Source organism: Camelus dromedarius, chromosome 28 (genome assembly GCF_036321535.1).
Source record: "Camelus dromedarius isolate mCamDro1 chromosome 28, mCamDro1.pat, whole genome shotgun sequence".
NCBI classification, from domain to species: domain Eukaryota; kingdom Metazoa; phylum Chordata; class Mammalia; order Artiodactyla; family Camelidae; genus Camelus; species Camelus dromedarius.
Window position 1 is genome coordinate 18033505 of NC_087463.1, and position 24752 is coordinate 18058256.

At 47.0% G+C, this 24752-nt stretch overlaps 1 protein-coding gene across 6 annotated transcripts in view; it reads right to left on the reverse strand.

Annotated features, from left to right (window-relative positions):
- Positions 1-778: 778 nt before the first annotated feature.
- Positions 779-24752, reverse strand: part of BCL2 (BCL2 apoptosis regulator) — a 158735-nt gene continuing 134761 nt past the window's right edge. For 4 of the 6 annotated variants that reach the window (XM_064480394.1, XM_064480393.1, XM_010979993.3 and 1 more), the window contains one exon: positions 779-6180. In XM_064480394.1, the coding sequence (XP_064336464.1) occupies positions 6114-6180 (67 nt within the window). In that variant the 3' untranslated portion in view covers positions 779-6113. Of the gene's footprint in view, positions 6181-10795; positions 15596-24752 lie in introns of those variants that run through there. The other 2 variants (XR_010378199.1, XM_064480396.1) reach the window with 2 other exon arrangements.

Sequence of the window (24752 nt, forward strand, 5' to 3'; positions counted from 1 at the left end):
CCAAGGCTCCATGTGCAGCCGTTTGAAGACCAAGAGAAGCGAAGCAAGGGCCTGGGGGCAGCTCAGATCCTGCCTCGGCAATTTACAATGTTTGGGGACTTGGGCGTGTCATTCAACTTCTGTGAGTCCCAGTTTTCACCTATAAAATAGGAGAAGCCAATACCCAGCTTCCAAGGTAGTCAGTACTGGTGGTGGTACGTGTACTGGGCTGGCGTCCAGCAGATGCTCGACTGGATGCTGCTATCGGAGTCCTTTTTTTTTTTTTTTTTTTAAAATCAGAGTGCTTTTAACTGAGTTGAAGGGAAGAGGCTTGGAGGTTGATGCCTCCTAGGGTATCACTGTAAGAGGGAAACATTGGTGGCTTGCTACTTATTTTTATGTGTTTTTATGCTCCAAAGCAGGTGACTACTTTGGTTATCTTAAAATGCTCACTTCAAAACAGAACTTTTAGCTTGTTTCTCTCCTTTTTAGACGAGCTTTCTTCTTACGAGATGCAGAGGCTGGGATCATCTCTTGCTGTGGGGAAGGACATACAACAGTAACAATGGCTCTCAGGGAGGAGAACTCAAGGCTGGTCCATCTTGGACCAAACCAGGAGGGTTAGTAACCAAGAAACAAAACCTCCTTCTAAGGTGGTTTCACCTGTCAGGCAATCCCGTAGCCTGGTTCCCTGGGGCTTCATTAGGATCAAGTTCCTGGTGGCTCTAGAAGGTCTTTTAAAGTCTTGTTTAATCACGATGAATGACAGGGCAAATTCACATCACCGCATTGCAAACAATTCCAAAGCGCAACCAGTATCTCACATTGTACTTTATTTTTCTTCACAATATTAAATGGACAGACAAGGAAAGTTAATGGCAATGTGACTTTTTCCAACAACACAAAGAAAATGCCATTATATTTAATATTGGCCAACCAGAGACTTACTTTATCTCAACTATCTGAAGTATGCTTATCATATATTTGTGTGTGTGTGCGGTGGTGCAGGCTATCAGCCACCCCGAAAAAGTATCAATCTTCAAAAGAGCTCATGGAAGGCAGATGTGTGAAAATCTTGATAATAAAAGCTTTCACTACAAAAACGCTTTTTATACACTTATTTTATTGAAAACAAAAATAATCCCAGTAACTCAAAACAGAAGCAAAAGTTGGCTGAAAACTTAAGAAGATAGTTTAATAATGAAGACAACCACCTAACGAAATCTGACCAGCTATCACTGCTTCAAACGCTACCTCAGAGGCAAAACTTAATGAAATGCGCTGGCTGGAAGGCCCACTGCAGATTCCCCCAAAGCCTTCAGTAGATGGCATTACTAATACACTATAGTCATATTTAGCAACAGTCCCAGGATCTTTTGATTGAGCCTTTCCATCTTCCACAAGTATTTCTGTCTGCTGAGCTCACCTTGGGACCCGGATATATATTGGCTTTCAGTTATTCTCCTGGGGTAGTCGTGATGAATTAGGGCAATACCATTCATACTCCAGCTGGTTTTCTTTGTGCCTGTGGGATGAATATTTCGTGGTTGTCTAAGGGCCTGTCCAATGAGAACAGACATGTACCAGAATGATTCTTTGGGTAAGGATAAGGGAACCTGTATTATTACTTACCCAATTCAGTCTCACTTTTTTTCCCCTCCAATATGGTGCATAATAAATATTTAGAAACAGAGGTCCCTACCAACCAGAAGGTTTTCATTAAATATCCTGTTGGTTACAACTGCAAATGTATTGTTTAAATAGCCATTAGACACATCCAGGCTTGAGAATAATACCACTGAAGGCAGATGTTTAAAAGAGTTTTGGTCCATCTGCACTGTCATACAGAGCTGGACTTTGAGTTGTTCTGTTGTCTCTAGAAGCTAAATACACACCAGAATTTTAAAACGTTTCTTGTTTGTTGCACCAGGTCCTTCACTGGGGCATCACATTGACCCTAGTGAAGTTCCCAGTTTCCATTTCGCATCCTACAGCCCTGGCTGTTTTGAAAGCCTCCACACCCTGATGCAATCTTGGGAATGTTTTGCTCATTTGAAAATTCTTCCTCCCTCCCACCCCCGCAACAAATGTCCTTTGTCCCATAATAATTAAAAAAAAAATCCCTGGGAAGATTCAAATTGAATAATAATAAAGATCTGATTGGAACCTTCATAAGCCAGACAATGTAGAATCGTATTTCTTAAAAAGTGTGTAACCACATTTGTCTAGGCTGCAAAAGACACCACAGAATAAGATCAGAATAGAATTTCAACCGACTCCCTAATTTCCTTAGAATGGCTTATATTTCAAGCCCTTCCTGTTTTTTTCTGATAGAGGAGGTGTACATTACTAACCATCAGTGATAAGGAAGTATAAAAACAGCCGCTGCCCTAAAAGTACAATCGAAATTAGAATTTAAGTTCACATTTATAAATTAGTCATTTCAGCACAAGTTTAATTACAGTATAGACCATTTGCAATGCTGTTCATTCCATAGATCCTTAATGCGAAAAAGCCAGGCATCTGTTGGGACTGCCCTACTTATTTAAGTTTAATCCTGATTACTAGAACTCCTCTTGATTTACAGTCACTTCCTAATTTCCCACATTGGGCCAGGACTAACTCTTCAGATGATAAGCATAAACATTTCCTAATGAAATAAAAGTCACGTCTAAATGGAAGGTCATATCTGAACATGCAGAGATAAGTGAGATGGGGCAGAGGATGCTGGTTTTCGGCTTGAACTATAGCAAGGTACTGCCTTAATTCCAAATGTGACTTTAATTCAGATCTTAAGCCTGCAAGACTTTTCAGCCAGTGTAAAATCTGAGATGAGCTGTTTGCTGTAGAACACGTGAGCTGTCATCTTGATCTCTCTTTCAGACTGCTTGTGCAGTGAGGACTGGGGCGGACCCAAGAGGTTCTTGGGTGCTTTTCTCCTTGTGGCTCTTTTTAGAGCCCTTGACCTCCATTTGGAAAGTGCACATGTTCTGTTGAACTCTGACCTGGGTCAACACATGCAACGTGCTGATGGTGACCCCCTCCTCCACATGAAATAGGGAGGAACCGTTCTCTGCTGTCTGATGGCAAAATCATTGAGACAACAAGAAAAAAGAAAAGGAGGAGAAAAAATGACTAGTCAAAGCTTTTATATACATTCATTGCTTCTAACATGTTTTTAACAACAAGAAAAATGCAACTTTTACTACTCTTAGAGAGAGTGCAGCCACAATACTGTACAGCTCCGGGGTCAGGTGGCCGGGAACATTTATCGTTAAAACCAGATAACATAACCTCACAGCAAAGGGAAATCTGCCAGAAATTAGTCCCCGTGAACTTTCTTATATATACATTTTTAGAATACTCCACAAATCCCGGTTTGAACAATAACAAGAACAACAAAAGACAAACAGGCTTTATATTAACAATGTCCATGTTCTTCATTGTTATTTCTAAAGCAGCTTGGAGGATCTCACCACTTGGAGTGTACTGCAAACTGACTCCATTAGAATGATATTGGCAGGATAGCAGCACAGGATTGGATATTCCATATTCATCACTTTTGACAATGTAAACCTTTCATAAAATAATATTTTGCTTAAAAATTAGAATCATTCAAAGGTCTGATCGTCCTGTTCCCTGAGGCCTGCCAGGGAGGTCTGGCGTCACACCATGGGTTTCCTGCTTTCTCCGTGTGGGGGATAAGCGCCCCTGGATTTCAGGAAGAATCTGAAAGACGGCCACGGAGAAGGGCCCTATGGAAAGAGGGTGGGGGGCCCTAGAGAGGTCTGCGAGGAAACCATCTCACTAAGGGTCAAACCACCGTGGCCAGTATGTAACCCCCTGGTCGTTTCCCATCTGGATTTTCAACTGAATGAACCTCATGGGTTTAACCAAACATGTATGCAATCCTAAATATTGTGAGTTAAATTCTGATTTGGCCAAGGACAAGCAAACCTAAGGAACAAGGTCAAAGGGACAACAGCTGTATCCCTCACAATAAACAATTCTGTTGACATGGAAAGGTACTTAACTCAGCTGAAGCAGTGGCGCGCTGGCCGGCATGCCCCAGGGTTCCTCAGGTAGCTGAGACCCAAAGCTTATCTCAGCTCCTCAGAAATGCTTTTAAAGAATGAAGAGACAAAAATCTCAAATGGAAAAACGATCATTTTTGCTAAAAACTAGTGTAGAGGCCGTAACTAAATACATTTTTTTTAAAAAGATGCTGAGATGGATGTATCTTTTTTTTTTAAAGCAGCTTTTGAAATATCAACCACAGCATTAAACATTGAACATAGTACATTCCCAAGTTAATACAGATAAATGGTATATAATGCAACAATGCCACAGTTACTCCAGGTATGTCTCAAGGCTGATTCTAAACTTGAAAAAATATTTTCTAGTTTATGAGCTGGAGCTTTCACTTCTTTTGCTACTTCTCCAGCCTTTTCCGCCATTGACTTTTGTTTCTCTTTTTTCTTTTTTAACGCCCCAGGATGTACAGATAATCCCCACATTCCACACCTGGAACTTCTTTTTCCCATCCTCTGTCAGGTTTTTCAAATAAAACCAAACTACAATGACAAGATAATGTTTTACATCGTAATTCCACAGACATAGGTCAGTTAATCCATGACACCTCATTTCAGCGCTTCCTTGAGGATTTATGACCCTCCCTGTAGTCTTTTTAAAACTCTTGCTTTAAGCTGCACAGATAGGCTGGCGGCCGCGCAGGCCACGCATGCGCTGCAGCCCCAGTGCGCACAGGCCACACATGTTTCCTCTCCGGGGCAGCCTCCCCAGACTTCACCGCCTCCCTCTCCGAGGAAAGGCCTTGGCTCCCAGGTTCCACGCTCCACGTGGAAAGGGGCCTGACCAGAGGGCCCCAGGGTAACAAGCCCAGGCCCCCTGCCTTCTGTCCTGCCGGCACAATTCTGAGCTCCATCAGCTTGCAGACATCCGCAGACCGCTCTGCTCTGTTTCAAACCCCTCGAGCAGACCAGCGAGTGCCCAGGCTCAGTTCCAGGACGAGGCCTCCGAGGCGGAGCAAGGCAGAACTTCAGACCACGGCCTCTTGCAGAAAAACAGGCACTTGTGGCGGCCTGATGCTTCCTGATGCCGAAGAAGTCACCAAAGTTTTGTTCACTTCTTCGCATTCCAGAGGATTCTGTTTCATACACAGACAGAGCCAGTATTTGGAGGGGGAGCGTATCCAAAATATATGAATATACACATCAGGGCTTAAGGTATTGGCTGATATTGTATAAATTGCTAAAATGCTTCTCGGCACAATTGGTAGCTTAAAAAAATACTTTCCTATGGTTTAGGGGCATTTTTCCGATCACTGTACTTCGGGGTGGAAATCTTGGCAAATAGCAAGTCCATCTGAAGTTCCCGATTTTTTTCCTCCAACCGGGTGTGTACCACATGAAAAGTGCCTGTTCTTCAGGCCAGGGAAGAATGGTCTCCCCTCCAAGCACCTTCCCTCTAGTAATATCACAGCCTCCAGGGCAAAAAACCCAAAAAACCCAAACCAAAAACAAACAAACAAACAAACAAACCCAAAACAAAACCCCCAAAAACAAAAAGACTAAAAAGAAAATGAACATCTTCTTCCTCACCTCCAGCAGCCAGAAACTCGGCTTCTGGAACAGTCAAGTCCTTTGTCAGTTTGTTTGCTTTTCAGATGGTGAGTCAGTCTAGCCAACAACATGGAACAGAAATCCGTGTTTATAGGCACAGGAGATCCAGGTGGAGCCACATAGGTGGGGCTTGGCAATTAGTGGGAGGGTTTCCAAAGAGAAGAGGTTCCATGGGACTGTCTTAAATAAATAAATCTTATTTTTCTTAAGAATGTAAAAAATAAATTGTATTTCCCTTTGGCAGTAAATAGCTGATTCGACGTTGAGCCTGAAAGCTGTTTTTTGTTGTTGTTGTTGTTGGTTGGTTGGCTTTTTGCTTTTAAGAGACCACGGCTTCGTTTCATGGTACATCACTGACAATGCATATTATTTCTACTGCTTTAGTGAACCTTTTGCATATTTTTTTGTGGCAGGCCTGTGGACTTCACTTATGGCCCAGATAGGCACCCAGGGTGATGCAAGCTCCCACTAGGGCCAGACTGAGCAGCGCCTTCAGAGACAGCCAGGAGAAATCAAACAGAGGCCGCATGCTGGGGCCATACAGCTCCACAAAGGCGTCCTGCAGGGGAAGGAGGAGGGAAGACAAGACTGTTAGAGCGCAGAATGCCAGCCTGCAGGGACAGAGGCATCTGAGGTGTCTGGACACCTTCAGAAGGATGAAGGGAAGGGTCAAACGCTCTTTGGGGGCAATGGTTTCAGACCCACTCTTTTCACTTTCATTCAAGAACTGTTTCTTGAAACCCCTCTTATGTGCCAGGCACCGAGAGATACAGCAGTGAATAAAATAGACTAAAAGCTCAAAAGCTTTTATCTAGTGGAGCGGGATGGACAATCAACAAATATCGTGTATTAGAGAGGGGTATGTGCTAAGGCGAGAAATAAAACAGCAAAGGCAGTCAGAAATACTGGAGGCTTTGCAATTGTAGCTAGCATGGCCAGTCATAAAAATCATTTTTAAAAACCCAACTCCTCCTTTACTGAGTGCTTACTCTGTATACAGACACTTGTAATGAATTCCTGATGGGCGTTATTTTATTTATTCTTCATAGTCATCTTATGGAGTCATTTTACTTGTTCCTGTTCTGTAGGAGAAAAGCTGAGACCACTGAATGCTCATTTCTTAGATTTGCTGGGGAGCATTAGATTCCATGCTTGAACCCAATGAGTATTTGGACAACTCTCTAAATATATCTGAATATATAAAGCAGTAAATGAAATGCTTTTCACTTGGTGCGATTAACCAGGCATGAAGAGGAAAACAAGATGTAGTTCCAGTTACTCCCCCAAAACCTGAAATTAGAGCACGTGATTTCACTGTGGGAGACAGAAGCACACGGAGACATCTGGCGTTGCTGTGCAGAGGAGGGTCTGACAGTGTTCACCGTGTTTTTGTCTGTTTGGGGCAAGTATTGCAGTAGAGGGACCAGGTATCATCTTTGTCTCCCCCAGTGCTATGCATGGTCTTGGTACCCGTAGGTGATTAATAAATGTTCAATCAATGATTAATGTCTTCTGAAGCCAGTCATTGGTTGAATTCTGTGTTTGGCCTAATATTTCACCCCAATGTTTACTCTGCCTACTTGAAAGTATTCTATTCCTTCTACGTACAACCTCTAGGAATCTTGCAGTAGTCTTGAAGGTGAGAGTTTAAGGCATCATTAGGGGAATGTCCTACGTTATTAAAGCATACATTTACACAGTTATTTTTCATGATTGCATAATATTCCACCGTAGATATCTATATATCTATGTCTATACTTATTCTGTACTTTATGTAACCAATTCTTCATTTGGGTTAGTTTAAACCTCTGCTTTCATAAACAGCATTATGATACACCTTTATACATGAATTCTTGTCTACATGTTTGGATTTTTTTGAGACAAATTCCCAGAGGTGACCTCAGTTGACCAGTCATCACAGTTCCTTCCCACAATCACGAAGGGTTTGTGCTGAGCCATCCTCAGTCTTTCACTGGTTTCCCTGTGACCAGTGGCATCTTTTACAAAAGGCAGACAAGGGGCAGTGGTTCTCACTAGAGGTGGTCTTGCTCCCCAGGGGACATCTGTCACTGCCTGGAAATGTTTTGATAGTCATGGTCTGGGGTGGGGGTGCTGCTGGCATCTGATGGGTAGAGGCCAGGGATGCTGTTCGGTACCCCACAACTCACACAGCAGCCCTCACCACAGAGAATTATCTAGCCCAAAGTGCTAATAGTGCTGAGGTGAGAAACGCTGTGAAGAAAGGTTTAAAAGAAACTCTGCAATCACAGCCCACGGGATACCAAATGGCCCATCTAGTGTGTCAAGAACTTTGGTCAGATTAGCACAAGCTTAGTTAGCCTAGGCAAGTAGCTACTCCTCAACAAGAGGGTGAGCCATGCCTTCAGGTGTACTGGATTAACTTACCAGGAGAGGGCGCAAGGGTTTTTTTCTTTTTTAATCTATTCTTAAACTTTTCTAAGTTTGAGCCTTAGCACAGCAGGGCCATAGACAGACATGAATTATGTGCTTAGTGCTCTTGGCACGAAGCTGAGCTAACTATTCTGACTGTCAGGACAGCATACTGTCCCTACATGTATGTGGGATGAACGGGGCAGGAAAGGGTCAGGACCCATTTAGAGAAAGTCTGCCTCTTGCAAAGTGCATCCCAGGATTCCCCAGACACAGCAGCAGACGTCTCACAGCCCTCCCCTCCACACTGTTCTCTCCAAGGGATGGGCAGGCCGGAACCCCCAACAGCCCAGCCAAGGGACGCCTGGACGGCATGCAATTCAACTTGACATTGAGAGGGTCAGTGGTTGGGTCCTGCATTCCTTTAGTTACCAGTGGAGTTTTCTGTGGCAGAATATGAAACGGACTGAGGCCTTGGCCATTTGACCTTTCTGGACCAGGAGCCATCCTGGGACAGTGGAGAAAGCAGGGAGAAAGTCCGGCTGGTTGGGCTGGTGCCCAGAACCAGAGGGCAGGAGAAACACCACTCACCCGCACCTGTCTGGGCTGGAGGAATCCCCCGCCCAAGCCCCAGCCCGCACAAAAATAACAGCTCCTAAAGGACCTGATGGCCGACTTTCTGATGTGCATTGTAAAGAAACACATCATTTCTACAGTGGGATGAGCTAAAGTAGCATTCCTTGACCCAAAGAAGGAGCACAGAGATGCTGAAACAGCCCTCAGGGGTCTGGGAATTAGCTCTGGACTTGGGGGAAAGGTCCGGGTGAAATCCCAGCTTTGACATTTTACTGCTCATGACCTTGAACAAATTACCCAGCCCTGCGCCTCATTTACTTCACCCGTAGACTTGGTGGTTGAAAGATAAATGTAGGTGATTCAAGGCCGTTTGTAAATGTGACCCAGAGTGTGAACTAGTGGAAGCACTCGTCCTCTGGTCTGTCTTCTTGCAAACCTGCTCCATCCCTCCTCACACTGCCCTTCCCTCCAGATGGTCTCCCCAGCCCGCTGTTTCACAGAAGCAATTTACTAGCTCCCTCTCAGGGGTCAGCTTTTGGTTCTGAAGATGCTTGGTGATTTCTATAGAAATTGTGAATTAAAACATACATGTGATGAGTTCTGGTTAAAAACTGGAAATGATAACGCATGCCCACCTCTCCTTCTTCGTGTATTATGAAGTCAGGTTGTGGGGCTGAGGGGCGTCCTTTAACCCGGCGCCCCGCCCCAAGATCAACTCAGGCCCCTGAGGTTTGCCATCTACGATTATAAAGTGCAAAGCAGACCCTGTGGTTTCAGGATGGAAGATCCTAAAAGCTACTCTGGTGGAGAGTTGTCTTGCTTTTTCAAACATCCTGATTAGGGTGATTTCCGAAGTCTGTTTGAACAGTCTGTCATTATTTGTTTAAGTTTGAAAGCTGTTTTAAATAAACACATGCTCATTTTATGTATTAAAAGCAACAAAGAGGGAAAAAGAAAACCTGGGCCATCGTCACGTGATTGGGACAAAATCCCAGTCTCTCTATCCAGGAGGCACGGCGGCCCTTGTTATGTCAGGACTGAGAGGGCTGTGCCCGACCTCCGGGCTGTGCCCAGCAGGTCTGCGGGTGAGAGTCCTTTCTCCTCCCTGGGCACTCACATCAGAGAGGAGGCAGACGGTGCCCTGGCACTGGGTGCCCCTTTGCAGACAGCTTCTCCACAGATTTCAAATTCAGAGGCCATGGATGGTCTGAGTCAGAGTTCCACCCAGGGCCAGCACCAGTGGGGCAGGACGGCCAACATCCCAACCTCAGACCCTGGCTGCAGGGCTGGAAGTAAGCCAGGGAGGTGTGGACGGGACAGATGGGAACAGACTAGACTCAAGACTTGTAAGCTGGGGAGGAGGCGGGGCAGCAAACTGTCATCCCTCCCGCGTCGGGACCACTCCCACCCTCCCGCGTCGGGACCACTCCCACCCTCCCGCTTTCCTCCCTTCCTCTCCTGCTCTTGCTCCCTCTCTCACACACACCTCCCTCAAGGCTGCCCACCCTCCAAAATTTTCCTTCTGCCTTCGGAACGCTTCAAAGGTTTCACTTCAATCTGACTCCAAATACAATGAGATTTTAAAAACAAATGAATCACATTGGCAAAACCTGAAAAAGAAGACCGAGTTCTGCTGAAAGGATGGGGTGGGGTTGCGGGTGGGAGCCCCAGATACTCTCACACAAGTGAGGGACCCCCGAGGTAAAGGTAAATGGAGAGACCTCTCATATTTGGCAGGGCATATCAAAAGCTTTTAAAAGTACTGTCCTTTCGGTTAATAATCCCACTTCTAGTTCTTTATCTTGAATAAAAAATTAATAAAAATCTCACAATAAAAATATCTGGAAATACAACAACAGAATATGGGTTGGCCGCTAAAAATTGTACCTTATATATATTGGCAAGGAAAGATGGTCTCAACATAACATCGAGTGAAACAAGTAACAGCGAAAACAGTGTCTTCAAGTCCCGGTCCCTGGCTCCGTGTTGGTTCTCAGCCTCCTTATGCCTCGGGGAAATTTAACGTGGACTTGGTTGGCAATGAACAAATTAGGAATTCAGCTCCATTCCACAGTCTTTGAGCTGACTGTGGATGCACTGTATGATCATGGGAGATCCTAAGCGGGGAAAACCATCCTGCTCTGAAAGAGCTACAGTCTAGAGAGAGGGATGCCTCTGTGCACACGCTGAACTAAGCTCAACAGAGGCACGCCGCCGTTTTGTTTCCTGGGCCCCTCCTCCCCGCCTCCCTCTACCTGCTTCCTCCCAGCCCAGCCTTCCTCTGTGCCACGGCAGCCCCCACGGAGAGATCAGCCAGAGGGAGAGAAGACAGCCCAGGAGGAAGCCCTGGCAGCATCAAGTCCCCATCAGGGCAGACAGAGGAGGAGGTATCCATGGAGCAATGGAGAAGAAATGCTTCGGAGATAAAGACTTACAGCAGTCTCCCCCACAGCAACTTCCTCTGACCTTCCAAGTGTTGCTGAGGAAGGAAGCCCAACGATGCCGGTGGGGGCTGCTCTAAATCAACGGTCTCCAAACTCAGTGGGTTCTAGAAACCACTCAGCCTCGGCTGGATCTCCCCTCTGCTCTTTGCCATGGGATTCCAAATAGCCACACTTTTCTCATGCATCCTCCTCACTGTTTAGCAGCTGATGTCACCTCCTTCTTCTCTGAGAAAATTGGGCCATCGGGCAAGAATCACTGCCGCTTCCTATCTGGATGCGCCCACCAACTCACCTGTCTGTCTGTCCTCCCTGCACCCTTATTCCACTGTTTCCCATTGCTCCTGGAACCTTCCTCCATCAGCTGTCCCTGCTCTCAACTACAGTGTCAACCACACCCTCCTTCTGTCTCCATTTCCTTGGCATATCAACGTTCAGAATTCCTCAAAATACCCATGCAGATGCTAGGTTCCACCTGACACATTACCATCTCCCTTCTTGCCCTCCTGGACAAACTGCTAACCCTCCCTCATTGTCTGCCTTTCCACCCACATTTTAATCCACTCAGCCTGGCTGCTTCCTCCACTGAGCTTCTGAACCCCCTCTACCACTGCCCTGAGACCACCAATATCCTCCACGTGGCTAATTCCACTGTATGCTTTTCAGGTCATATCTGACTGGGCACTCTGGCATGTTGGAACGGAGATCACTATAAGTCTTTATCTCCTGCAGAATTTCTTCTCCGCTGCTTCATAGGAACCTCCTCCTCTGTCTGCCCTGAAGGATACCTGAGGCTCCCAGGGCTTCTGTCTGGACGGTTATCTCTCTCTTTGGCTGATCTCTTGCACACTCATGGTCTTAAACACCATCCCCTATGACGATGTCTCTGAAATCTTTATATCCAGCCTGACTTGCTCCTCTGACTATCAGATTCCTATTCCAATTGCTTTCTTAGATGTTCCACTGGAAGTTCTAAGGCAGCCTGTCCAAACTGGAGTCATTATAGCCCCCTCAGCAAGCCTGACTCTCTCCTGCCTTTACCATGTTCATGCTGTCAAGTAAACCCACACCCCGAGAGTCTCCTAGATGGATGTTTCCTCCCCTCCATCCAGTCATTCACTAGTAAATCATACAGTCTTAGGTTGGGTTACCCCAGAAGCAGACCCTAAGAGAAAGCCTGGAGTGTAAGCAGTTTATGAGATGATCCCAGGAAAGATGAGCAGGGAAGTGGGGAAGTAAGACAGAAAAGGGAAAGGGGCCATGAGTTACCTTATCAATCAAGTTACTGCTGCTGGCACCTGGCACTGAATCCTGCTGGGAGACCTGGGGGCCAGTGCAGAACACACACCTTTCGTTACGCCCCTAAGTGGCTAGGGAGCTGGGGTATATATATACCAACTCCCTCCCTTTATTGGCTGAGAGTTGCTCCTATGGAGGCATCAATACCCCCAGCACTTCTGGTCAGTCATGTGCACAAGTAAAGTGGGCCCCAGAGGCCAGAGAAAGCCCTTGGGAAAGACGTCCAGATGCTGTATGTCTTGTAGCTGGAGGTCAAGCTAGAGAGCACCGAAGTGGTAAGGGCAAAGGGACTGGACAGGGCAGTATACACACCAGTGATGTGACCCCTGAAACAGCTCTCCATCCCCATTACCTTCTCTTCCCAGGGTTACTGCTATCATTTCCCATCTGATCTCTCTGCCTGTAGTCCAGTGCCCTACCCTTCCATCTCCTCTCCCTGTTGCAGCCAGGGTGATCTGTTCAGAATCTATCATTTCCATGCTTAAGTCCAAATTCTTTAACATCACATCCAAGGCTCCCAATGCCCTGCCCCAACCTAGCGCCCTGCTCAGCTCTGTCACTTGTAAGTTCATTTTGGTTCATTCAGGAATTCAGTGCAATTATGCTCTGCAGGCAACTTACTCCAAGCCCCTAGGTTGAGCTAAATAATCCTCAGCTATTCCATGTTCACTGTATTATCTGAAGATTACATTTATATGTCTGTCTTCCCCCATTCAACTACTAGCACCTGAAGGTGAAGGGCCCATGTTCTATTTGTCTTTGGATCCTGGAGCACGTGTCTGTCACATATTAGGCACTAAGCAAATGTCTGTAGAACTGAAATACACTGATTTCTTTTGCTAGAGAATAGTTTTTCCAAACAAATCTTAATAGATGATATTTTTAAAAAGGAGCCTGTTCAAAGAACAAATAAATGATGGGTTTAAACAAAACCCAATGCCCTTTTTCTCAGGAGCCTCTAGTGTCTTCCCAGAAGGAACTGACATTCAGCCAGTTCATAATGGTCAGCACTGGATCCTACTGGTCAATGTCTGTGCCATATTGATTGTTAACTATTCTGAATTTCATCCCCATCTGTACACCCCGTGAGTCTGGGAGAGATAAACTGTAGGGCATTTTCCAAAATTACAGGACCATTTAAATTCCATCAGGGAGAATCCTGCTTTGTTATAAAGACTGAACATGCTGCCTAGTGGTAAACACATAATAACCCCAGGCACTGACCAGAGAAGCAGCGTTGGTGTCCCGTTGTGCAGGACAGGGGAGGTGATCAAAGGCCCGAAGCCGTTCCTGGATGTTCATAGGAACATAAAGACAGCCAGTGGTAACTAGTCTTGGATTCTGCAAAGGGGTGTGAGACTCATCCCTAATAAACACTGTCTGTGGTTTCTCCACCTCACAGAACCAACTGACATACAACCTCTGGGGAGAGGGAATGTTGCAGGAAAGAGAAAAAAGGACGTGGGGTGGGGGGGGAGACATGTACAGCAGAGGGGGGGCTCTCCCTGAGGCGGAGGAAGCAGTGATTCTCCTGACACCAACCGTGGTCGAGATCAAAAGGGGAAGCTGGAGGCCGGGCCGCAGGGAGTGGTGGCCAGCACCGCACACGCAAGGAAGCAAGAGCTTTTTTCTGACTGAATAAAGCAGCTGGTAAGGAAGTGACTCCATTTCCCCTCTTATCGTTGGCCTGGCAGGATTTCCTCTGCAGCCACTTTGTGCTGAATGAATCTGGAGGGTTCCGTCTGGAGAACAGAATCGCTTTGGGCGGCTGCAAACTTCTGTCCCCTGGGACTCGTCCTCCTTCCTCCCCTTCCCCTTGACTCCTGAAATATTGATTCCAGGTTTGGGGGGAAAAGGAAAGAGACAAAAAAAAAAAAAAAATCCAACAACCCTCGAGCATGTAACTGAAGGACACTGCAGCTAGTAATCGTGAGAAGCAGGCTGACTCCTCCTCCGAGGCCTGCGGGGCTGCCCCTGAGACCACCTCCAGTGAATGGGGCTCAATCCTGGAAGGACTCTGGGCCCGGCAGAGGGGTCATTTGAATCACAGGCCAAGGACATAAAGTGAAACCTAATCTAAGTGTCATCTGGATGTAACCAGAAACCTGCGAGAGAAAAGGCAACAGATGAAAAACCCAAACAAAACAAAAAAACACAACTTGCCAGCCTACCGCAGCAGGTCCAGGGAAGTTTGGGTGTATTTTGTGATGCAAATTGAGCTGAGGATGCAAATCAGGCAGGGGCCCTTGGGAGGGAGGGAGGGCAGAAAAATGAGAACCCCAACGGTTCCTTCCTTTCTTGAGCAGGGAGGGCACAGTTTGAAGCTAATTTGCAAAGGAGTCTGATGCTCTGAGGACCCTGCAGCCAAAAAGCCAGGTCAAAGGCCATTGGCCATGTCCACCTGCTGGAGGAGACCTGAGCCAGAGGCCGCCATTCCCAGGCAGGAGCTCAGAGGTTCTGCTAGTCTGCTGGCTCTCGGGGGCCGTGGCAGGCATTGCTACCTGGAGGGAAGGACAGTAACCAATTCCCCGCTGCACTAGCTATGCAAATACTGCAGGGAGTGGGACTTGGCCACCTGTGGGCCTCGGTCCCTCCTGCCAGGAGGTGAGAACAGTCCAGAGCTGCAAAAGATGTCAGTGGAAACAGGCAAAGCAATGCCTCTAGAGCAAAATGTGCTTTAAAAAATGTTAATAATTGTGCTATTTAGTTCATCAGGTTCGTATAACAAACCAAAACAAGAGAGACTGAAGGCCATTGCTAGACGAGTCTTTGCCATCTCATCTTCGACTTGCTGATTCATTCGGGAGCCAAACATTTTTTATCGGGTGCTGAGGAGCCTTACAGCTAAATAAGATACAGGCCTGCCCTGGAAGGACCGCTGCTTGTATCCTCGTGCATTTACAGCAGCTTTTATGAGCGTGAGAGTGTTCTCAGTATGTTCAAAGCCCTTCATGTGTGTGGCGGTGCATTCACCCTGCAGGGCTTGGGGAGGCGGGAAGAGACCAGCCCTGTGGTCCCCGTGTGAAGGGCGCCTTCCCCAGGCCCTCACGGGCACCGAGGCTGCCGTAAACTGCCTCACAGTATTTTGGCTTTAAAACAAAGTTACTTCATTTTTCTTCCTGACTTTCCTCATTCCACTACCTCCTTTTGGCTACAGCGCTCTGTATTTTCTGGCGCTTGGCCTCTTCTTGCTTCAGGCTTTCAAACTATTTTCACTGTTTGGGGGGAAATATCACTTTATGATATTTTGTTGGTCATGAGAGTATGCTGAGCAAAAAAAAAAAAAAAAAGCAATTATTACAACTCAACAATAAAAAGACAAATAGCCCAATTAAAGAACGGGCAAAGATCTGAACAGGTACTTCCCCAAAGAAATGGCCAATAAACTCAAGAAAAGACACTCAACCTCATCAGTCAGCAGGGAAATTAAAATCAAAACCACAATGCGATATCACTTCTCACCTCCCCCAGCGTGGCTACAATGTAAAAAGTGAACAATAACAAGTGTTGACAAGGAGGAAGAGAAATTGGAGACCTCACATGTGGCTGGGGGAATAGAAAACAGTGCAGCCTCTGTGGAAAACAGTGGTGGTTCCTCAAAGAGTTGAACAGTGACCCCATGATCCAGCAATTCCACTCCTAGATATATACCCGAGGACACTGAAGATGTGTGTTCACACAAAAACCTCTACACAAATATTCATATCAGCATTATTCATAACAGCCCACAGTGGAAATGACCCAAATATCTATCAGCCAATGAACAGATAAACAAAAGGGGGTACCATCCGTACCTTGGAATATTATTCAGCCACAGAAAGGAATGGAGCACTGACACAACTTACAACGTGGATGAACCGCGAAAACCTTATGCAGAGTGAAAGAAGCCAGGCATAAATCGTCACATGTTACATGATGCATCTATATGAAATGTCCAAATTAGACAAATCCACAGGGACAGAAGTAGATTCGTGGCTGCCACGGGATAGGGAGAGAGGAAAATGGAGAGGACTTTTTTTCTTTTCGGGCTGATGAAAAAGTTCTGGAATTAGAGAACTGTGATGGTTGCACAACCTTGCAAATATAAATACTAAAAACTAATAAAGCACTTTGAATTGAATTTTATGGTATGCCAATTATTTAAAAAATTTATTTTTCTTACACTACATGAAGAAGGGGACTAAACTATTTTGAGCCTGGTGTCATTGACAGAAGGACTTGCTTGTTCTGTAACCCTTGCTCACAGGTGCGGCCCCCTCGCAGGTGTCCAGACCCGCCTGTATGTGCGCATGAACTTCATCGCTGTGTGCTTGGTGGCAGATAAGCCTGGGCACTCCCTGATGGCCACAGTCACTGTCTGGACCAAGCCAGCAGCGCTCCGCCGTACCTGCCATGGGGGTCGACACACACATGACATGGCCGAGGTACCTACCCCCTCCCTGCTGCTGCAAGAGTTAATTCATGAAAATCTGCCCCAAAACAGGAACTGAAAGCAGAGGCTTGTTGAGTTCTGCAGCTTGGCCTAAGTCCTGTCATCAGGACACCACTGCTGGGGGACGGGGGTGAAAGGGGGTCCTTCATTTATCAAACAAGGAGGACCAGAGTTGGGGGCTGAATGTCTGATTCGCACTTGTTTAAATCAGCAGGTGTTGACTGAGGCTGGCGATGGTGGAGAGCACACTAATAGGAACTTGCTGAAAGTGGCCTCAGACCTGAGGCGGGTGTGTCAGAGTGAAAAGAGCGAAACAGAAGGAGTTGCATGGGTGCCATCCTCAGTGGGGCCCCGCCAGCCACCAGCCATGCCGGCCCTGACCCTGACCCTGGCTTTCACGGCTGGTGGAGAAATCAGCAGCGCCATCTCTTCTGGGAGCCCCACACCACACTGGCTCCTGGGCCCTTGCCTCGATGGCGTGCTCAGACATCTGCCCAGGACCAGAGCTGCCCCTGATGGTGCTGGTCCTGGTGTTCTTAGTCCGCAGCCAGTGAGCCCCAAACTCTGCCTAGACCTCCCAGAATGCTAACATCCTGCTGAAAAGCACCCAGGAATGTGATAAGCCTTACCCTGTTCTCAGCCCCCCAGTTCTGCAGCCCCGTGAGTCATTGTGTGATTGATGGTCAGAATGACGAGGGGGTTCTCGGAGCACACCACAGATCCATCCCCCCTCAGGAAGAGAAGGGCAAGCACCCCCTCAACACCCTCGGGGGCGGAGGGGTGGGGCCCGGCGGTGAGCTCGCTCAGTGGGCTCCATCTGGGCGTGCTAAGAAAAATCTGCTTTCATTTTGTAGTTTGTGATTTAGTTCAGTTCACCTGGAAAGACTCAACGTGAATAAAAACAGATGCATTTCAAGGCGCGCCGCCTGGCTCTTTGACAGCCCTCTTCCTTCCGCATCAGACAGTCTTCCTGCACCCAGGAGAGACAGCAGACCTCTCCATCACCAGGACAGTGCAGAGTCTCCGGCCACGGCAACAGCTGTCAGGGCTGGGGCACACAAGCTGGGGCAAGGTCAGTGCTGTGGTCCTGGACTCAGGCTCATTAAGGCACGGATGCAGATAGGCTGGCGTGGCCGCTCGTCTCCATAGATGTTTACCGTGAAGGACTCTGACAGTGTGCTCGCTGTGGCCAGAACAACTCAGGGCCTTACAGAGAGAGACAGAGACACAGGGAGACTCGGGGGAGAGAGTGATGGAGGTCCCGACAGCAGTCCCAGATGGGCTTCCAGTGACTGGAGGGGCTGAGGGTCTTCCATCAGCACAGCCCCCGGGGGCACAGCTGACGGCGGGCTGGCCTCTCCCAAGGACACCCTCTCACAGCGCAGCAAGGCCTCTGAACAAGGCCTGTCAGCATCATTGGCAGTGGGCCCTTGGAGGGCGAGGCCGAGCTCCTGGAGCCCGGCTTCTGAGGCCACGGTCACTCATGTCACGTGCTCAGACACATCGGCAGCTGGCAGTGCGGGGCCTGCGGGGCCTGCCCACAGAGAGGCTCAGGCATCCACTGGCTGAACCCAGGAAGGGCTCTGAACCACACTCCGGGCCCTACTCTGCCAACTCTTCCTCGGCGAGGGGCAGCCCGGGATGTTGCAGGTGGACCCGGCAGGACAGTAGCCAGTGCCCGTGTCCCCGTGCCTGGCCCCACAGCTCCCTCCACTGCCGAGGCCTCGCAGCGGGGACAGCTTGAGTTGAACTCCACGATGCAGACACGCACCAGGCACCTGAGCTGTGCCCAGCACAGATGCAGCCTGTGTGACAACGAGCTCCTCCAACCCAAATCAAGGACTTGGTCAATGCTCTCCCAGTGGGACGACTCAGAGACAGCAATGTCTCTCTGGAAATACTGCTCATCGCCAAAATTATAAGGAGAAGTTCAGGTCTAGGCTGGTGAAGCCTTCAGGTGGGACTCTGGGCCTAACAAGTTGTTATTTCCACTGAGGGAACCCCCTGGCCAAGTGCACGAATCTTGGATCCACGTGCAACATACTTTTCACGGTAAAGTCGGTGCAAACTTTGGCTCGCCCTTGCTAGCGTTGCGTGGGGTGTTTTCACCAGCGTGGCCCTGGTTGCTCTCGCTTTGCTGTCTCCTTCGAGCACATCTGAAGCAAGCAGTCCAACCACAGTCAAGCTACTTATCCAAGTATTTACTTAGTGTCTGCTTCTGGGATGAGGAGAGAGATCTGCTATGCCAAGCACTATGAGGTGGCACTTACAAATGACATTACACAGAAGCGACTGGGGTCAGAGAGGTTACACAACTTGCCCAAGGTCACACAGCTCATTGGGAAACAACTGTAGTCTGAACTGTGTAATTCCAAAGTAGGATTTTTTTTCAACTCTCTCTGCTTCTCCTGTCAGAGACAGAGAAGTCTGAGATCCAGGCAGAGATAAGCAGTAGTTAAAGACAAAAAGTTCCAAAGGGTGACAGGGAAGGCTCAAGAAATGCAGTCACAAAAACAAGCCCCGGGAGCAGGGACAGAGCACAGGCACGAGCCCCCAGCTGCCCGGCCGCTCTGCAGTCCGCATCCCACGGGAACGCGTGCGGCTTTCTGGAATCCCTCGCTCTGTGGTTTGGCCCTGGTGTCGGCTCCTGCACGCGCCACCTCGAGTATTTAACAATGACGTGTAGATAGAGACATGAATCCCGAAGGAGAAATTCCTTCCACGGCATCCGGGGAAACCCTCCCACTTCCAGGGCTGCTTCACCGGGACTTCTGGAATGTGGAGAACAGCATTTCCTTGCGTCACAAAACCAAATCCAGCTTGAGGCCTATTTAGAATATTAAATAGGAGACTTAGGCACTTCCATGGTGCCAAGTGAATTTCAACCCTTCCTAGGGCTCTGCTCAACGTTGCCTGCTGACTCCAAGTGACAGTGTCCCCGGCAGAAACCCTCTGCCCCCATCTTGGGGCAGAGTGAGGGGCGAGGAGGCGCGGGCCCAGCCACACCGTCCAGACCCTGCTGCCCAGAGCTGGCCATGCAGGCATCACCCGCTCCGTCTCATGACTCGTAACAGTTTTCTCTGCTGACTTCAACTTGGACATTTTTCATCACTTAACAAAGCCAGAGACCTTTAAATTCCTAGGAACCTGCCCACAGAGCTTTTTACAAAACCTATCTGCTCCCCGGGTATTTAATCCTTTAATGTTCACTTTGTTTCTGGAAGGCTGCAAGTTTGCAGGGCGAGTTCATGATTGCCAGAGTCAGGCCAAACTCATCAGAAGTGCTTTTGTGAACGTTTCAGGAGTTGCAGCTGAGAGAGAACACGTTCATGGCAAAGCCTCTAACACACCAGGCCAAAGACCAGCAAGTGAAGGCAGAATTACTTAAACACACGGTGCCTCGGCAGCCCTGGGCTCAGCCCACCCTGAGCGGGTGCGGGAGGGGGACAGAGAGGCTGCGCCTGAGCCCGTCCTGTCCTCGGAGACCTCGCCACCTGGCTTCCTGGCCCCACCGTGACACAGACGGGACGCTGCTCTTACCTCCCAGAGCCTTTTCCCCCTGAAATCCCCTTTCTGCTTCCCTCCTTTGCCTTGGTCTTTTGCACAGCTTTCCTGTTCTTTCCCTGTTTTGCGTTCTATCAGCTGAAGTTCATTCCTCAGCTCTGATTTTTTGATCCTGGCCTTGCTCTGTCTGCCCTTCTCTGGGACAGGTCTGTTCCGAGATTCCTGGGAGATGGTGACTCCCCATCCTCTCAGATGTGCAGAGGCCTGCACGTGGGCTATTTGGAACAAGTGAGGTCTCCGCAGCCACAGGAAGGTCTGTGCGGGAACCTTCTAGCTCTCCCCCTGGTGACACGACCCTGATCCTGGGCACAGATGGACATGAAACTTGCAGGAGATGGTGCAGGGTCAGGCCAGGCGTCTTTGTGGCCGTCTGACCGTGTCAGCCGGAGAGGCCTCCAGGCCTGTGATCCTGGCTGGAGTCGGGGCCAGCTGCTGGCTCCACAGTCCTCCATTAACCCTTGCAGGTTAAACCCGGCCCAGTAGTGATAGGCCAACTGGAGAGGGATTTGTGCTGGATAAGTGGGCAGAACGAAAACGTCTAATTGCATGTTTTCTTGGTGAGTTTTCACCTCTGCCAAATTCTTGAAATTCTTAAGTCTTACAATTTTATGTGCTTTTCATTTCCGTCTGAACCTGAAACATCATTTAAATGTCTTTTAAGGTAATCCTAACCTACTCAAATAACCCAAAAAGCTGAGAAAAAACATTAGGGTTATTCCATCCACACCTGGAGGATTTTTGAGGGCTGTCTGACCCCGGGCATCAGCTCATGGTTGATGAATTACAACTTCAAATAGGTAAGTTTTATTAACTTGGTACATCAGTTGGAAAAGGTCATTTTATTTAGGGTAATTTTAAATGTTAAAAATTACAATTTCACTGTCACCATGTCTATAAGAACTTTTATACAAACTTTCAGATATGAAATAAGTCATGGGGATGTAATGTACAGCATGGTGACTAGAGTTAGTAATACTGTATTGTATATTTGAAAGTTGCTAAGAGTAGATCGTGAAAGTTCTCATCACAAGAAACAAAATTATATTATGGTAGCTCACAGAGAAAAAATGTGACAATATATATATGTTCATGTATAACTGAAAAATTGTGCTCTACACTGGAATTTGACACAACATTGTAAAATGATTATAACTCAATAAAAAATGTGAAAAAAAAGAAACAAAGTTATAACTGTGGCGATGAATGTATTGTTAATATACATTGTGGTGATCATTTTGCAATACATATACTGAATCGTTGTACACCTGGAACTTGTAATATAATGTTATATGTCAATCATATTAATCAAAAACTATATAATTTCACTGTCATCAAGTCTACAAGACCTTTGATAAGAAAATAAAAAATTCCAAGTTTTAACGTTGGACAAGGGACCATATTCTTTCAAAGGCCAGAGTCTGAGCAGAGCTGTGCTCAGAAGCCCGTCACACCATCGTTGGCCTCATGACAACCCACGCAGCGGATGAGCTGTAGGGTCTGGATGTCGATGACCCTGGGCTCAGGCCCTCTCCTGGTCTCCCGTCAAGGGAGTCACCTCTTCAGGTTTCATGGGCCTCATCTGTGACAGGAAGAGAAAGGTCCCATCTGTCTTCTGAAGGCCCTTTCGGGCCCTAAGGTTCATAACTTGTAGATTCTGGGACTCTGTTTTGTGTTTATGTGTCAAAGCAAGGAGGATGAAAAGCGTTACACAACCAGGAGACTGGGAGAGACAGTCCCCTGGAGCCTTCTCGGTTCTCATGAAAAGTCCCCGAGTTGCCATTCTGTCTATTCTGGGTGCAAATGAAGGCCTGAATCCTAGAGCTTCTAGTGGTTTTACTGGAGGAAACTGGAAGTAATTGCCCTAACAGAGAAGCAAGGAATGTGCCCGACAGCTTAGGTATCAACAGAAACAAAAGCCCAAATCTTCAAGGCACCAGGAATGAGACTCCCAGGCTGGGTTCTAAAGTTCCAACTATCCATTCCTGCTTGGGACTCCACGGAACAGCGCCAAGGACTACGGTTCAGATGGAATGAAAGCCGTATTTCAGTAACACGAAGATTGTTTAGTGAAAAAATCAAGAGGAACTTCCCTTGGATATGTTCTGGTTATCACTCATAAGTAACACTCACTAATAGTAACTCTCGGTGATACGTCAATACATCCACCAAAGGAGTCTTAACGGTTTCTATCTCTGTTCTGCGGATAATAGAACCCCATGGTACTCAAGGTTACCATGTTCTTTCTTTCCAGCCCCTCCAGCACTTCTTGGATCTCTGAGAGCACCCCTTGAATTAAACTCTCCTCCTTAAGTCTTTCCCAGAATGTGTCCCCCACCGCCCTCCACCCGGAGAAATTACAGAGAAAAGCCATTCAGTCATTTTCGGGTTATCAGGCTGTGGAACATTTGTTTTCCAATCTTCAGAAGATTGTTGAACTGCCTTTTTTTTTTCCTTTTTTTCATTTCAGATAACTCAAAACTGGTTTGGTTCCATGACATCAACCTTGGCATGAATGAAGAATAAGAAATGAAAGCTTTGCCTTGTTTGGAACCAAAAGAGAGGACTCTCCTGTTTCTCTCTCTCTTCCATTTTCATTAAGACAGTATTTTTTCCTTTTAGCTGGATGATGTATACTTTTAACATTCCAGGGGAAAAGTGTCAGTGATATGCAAGTCATAATAAAGGAAAATCAAAAGAAATGCAATTACAGGGGACCGGGAACTTCATCATCTTTAGTATGAAATGCCCAGAGGAAAATCTAATTTTGAAAATTACCGGCACCATATAAAGGAGAAGAGAATATACAGAAAGATTTGTTGGTTTAAAAATTAACTTAATCCTTAATCCTTCTGGCTCTGGGGCTTTTCTCCTTATTTTTAAAGGCCAAAAATTATCATTTGGCGCTGGGTAAGACGTAAACCTCACACTGAGGCAGTGTGGTACTAGGAAGTGGCGATGAAACCTCCTGGTCTCTGGTTTGCTGCTGGAACACGGCAGGACACAACGAACATTATTAAATAGAGACTGAAAGTCTATCAAGGTGAAACCATAACTGTCTCTTGCCCATTCGTATAGAGGTACCTATTAAAAATGAAAATGAATATGCATAGGACATCCTATGGCTGATAAAATTCTTCCCTGTCTTATCAGCTGGTGTGGTCCTCCCAGTAACCGGTGGATAAGGCATGACTTTTGAAACCTCCACTTTACAAATGACCAAGAATAGGTAACTCTTCCAAGGATGCATGGTTAATCCAAGGTGGAACCAGAACTTGAACCCAGAATTCTGACATAAAACAGCCTGACCTTCCACTCTCTCACACGGCCTCCCTAAACCAAGTTCCGACTCCCAGCTAAATGGGCTTGCGCAGGGCCAAGATGTTGTAAGCTGAATACAGCTGCGACTTGCTTACTTATAGCAGCTCTGTCTCTTCGAATAAGTTTAAATTATGAGAAAAAAAATCAAGCTCATTTATGTGATAAATGGTGGCTGACATTAGGATGCTCTAACTTGTTTCTAGTTGCTATTCTAACCCCGTGAGATTTAATTCCACCCCCCTCAACTCGTATTAAGAGAAATTGGAATCATTCATATATTTAGAGCGAGAGTCCAAATCATATCGCAATAACACATCCTTCCTTTAAAAGCCTTTTCTTGATGGAATCTCCAATTTTCCTTTCAGGCATGAAAAATAACACTGCTGTTATAGTGGCCTGGCCAAGGGTTAGCAGTGAGGAAGGAAGGAGGTGTCACTAATAACTCTGATTTCTTACCCTTTCTCTAGTTTTCAGTTGGAATCAAATACAGTGTTTACCTCTTCGTCTCTCTACAGGAAGGGTTTTCTTGACATAAGGCTTTTAGATTTGGGGAGATGGTTCCTTTGTCCAGATGTGATTTTTCCCCACTTTGCCTGAGTCAGCCAGAAAATGAGAGAAATGGAGATCTGGCAGAAAGATTGCTAAGGATTCTCTGCTTTTCAAGTGTGGATTCCACAGAAAACACTCTGCTGCCACCTTCTAGCAATAGTGAATGTCCAGGAGGGCCCCAAGAAAAACAGAAAAGTCACTTTTGGGTCCACTGCGCATTGTAATGATATTGCTTTTATTGTAATGTGTATCTTTTTTCCCTTCCCTTTTCTCTCTTAATTTGCCGTCCCCCCACTTTCTCTTAGCATTCATCTCTGTTCCCATGAATCTTCTCTCAAGCCACAGCCCCCTAATGCTGTGACACTATCACCACCAAGCCTTTCCTGGACCCCCACAGCCTGGCACAAATTCTAGAACCAGACTCTGCCCAGGTTCCAGGGAGCTATTTCAGTCTGAGACACCAGCAGTGTCCATGAAAGAAGAAAGGAGTAGATTTGGCCGGGGATTCCTAAACACGCTGATGCTGAGCGAACGCGTTTTGGAGACCCCCTGGCAGCGACA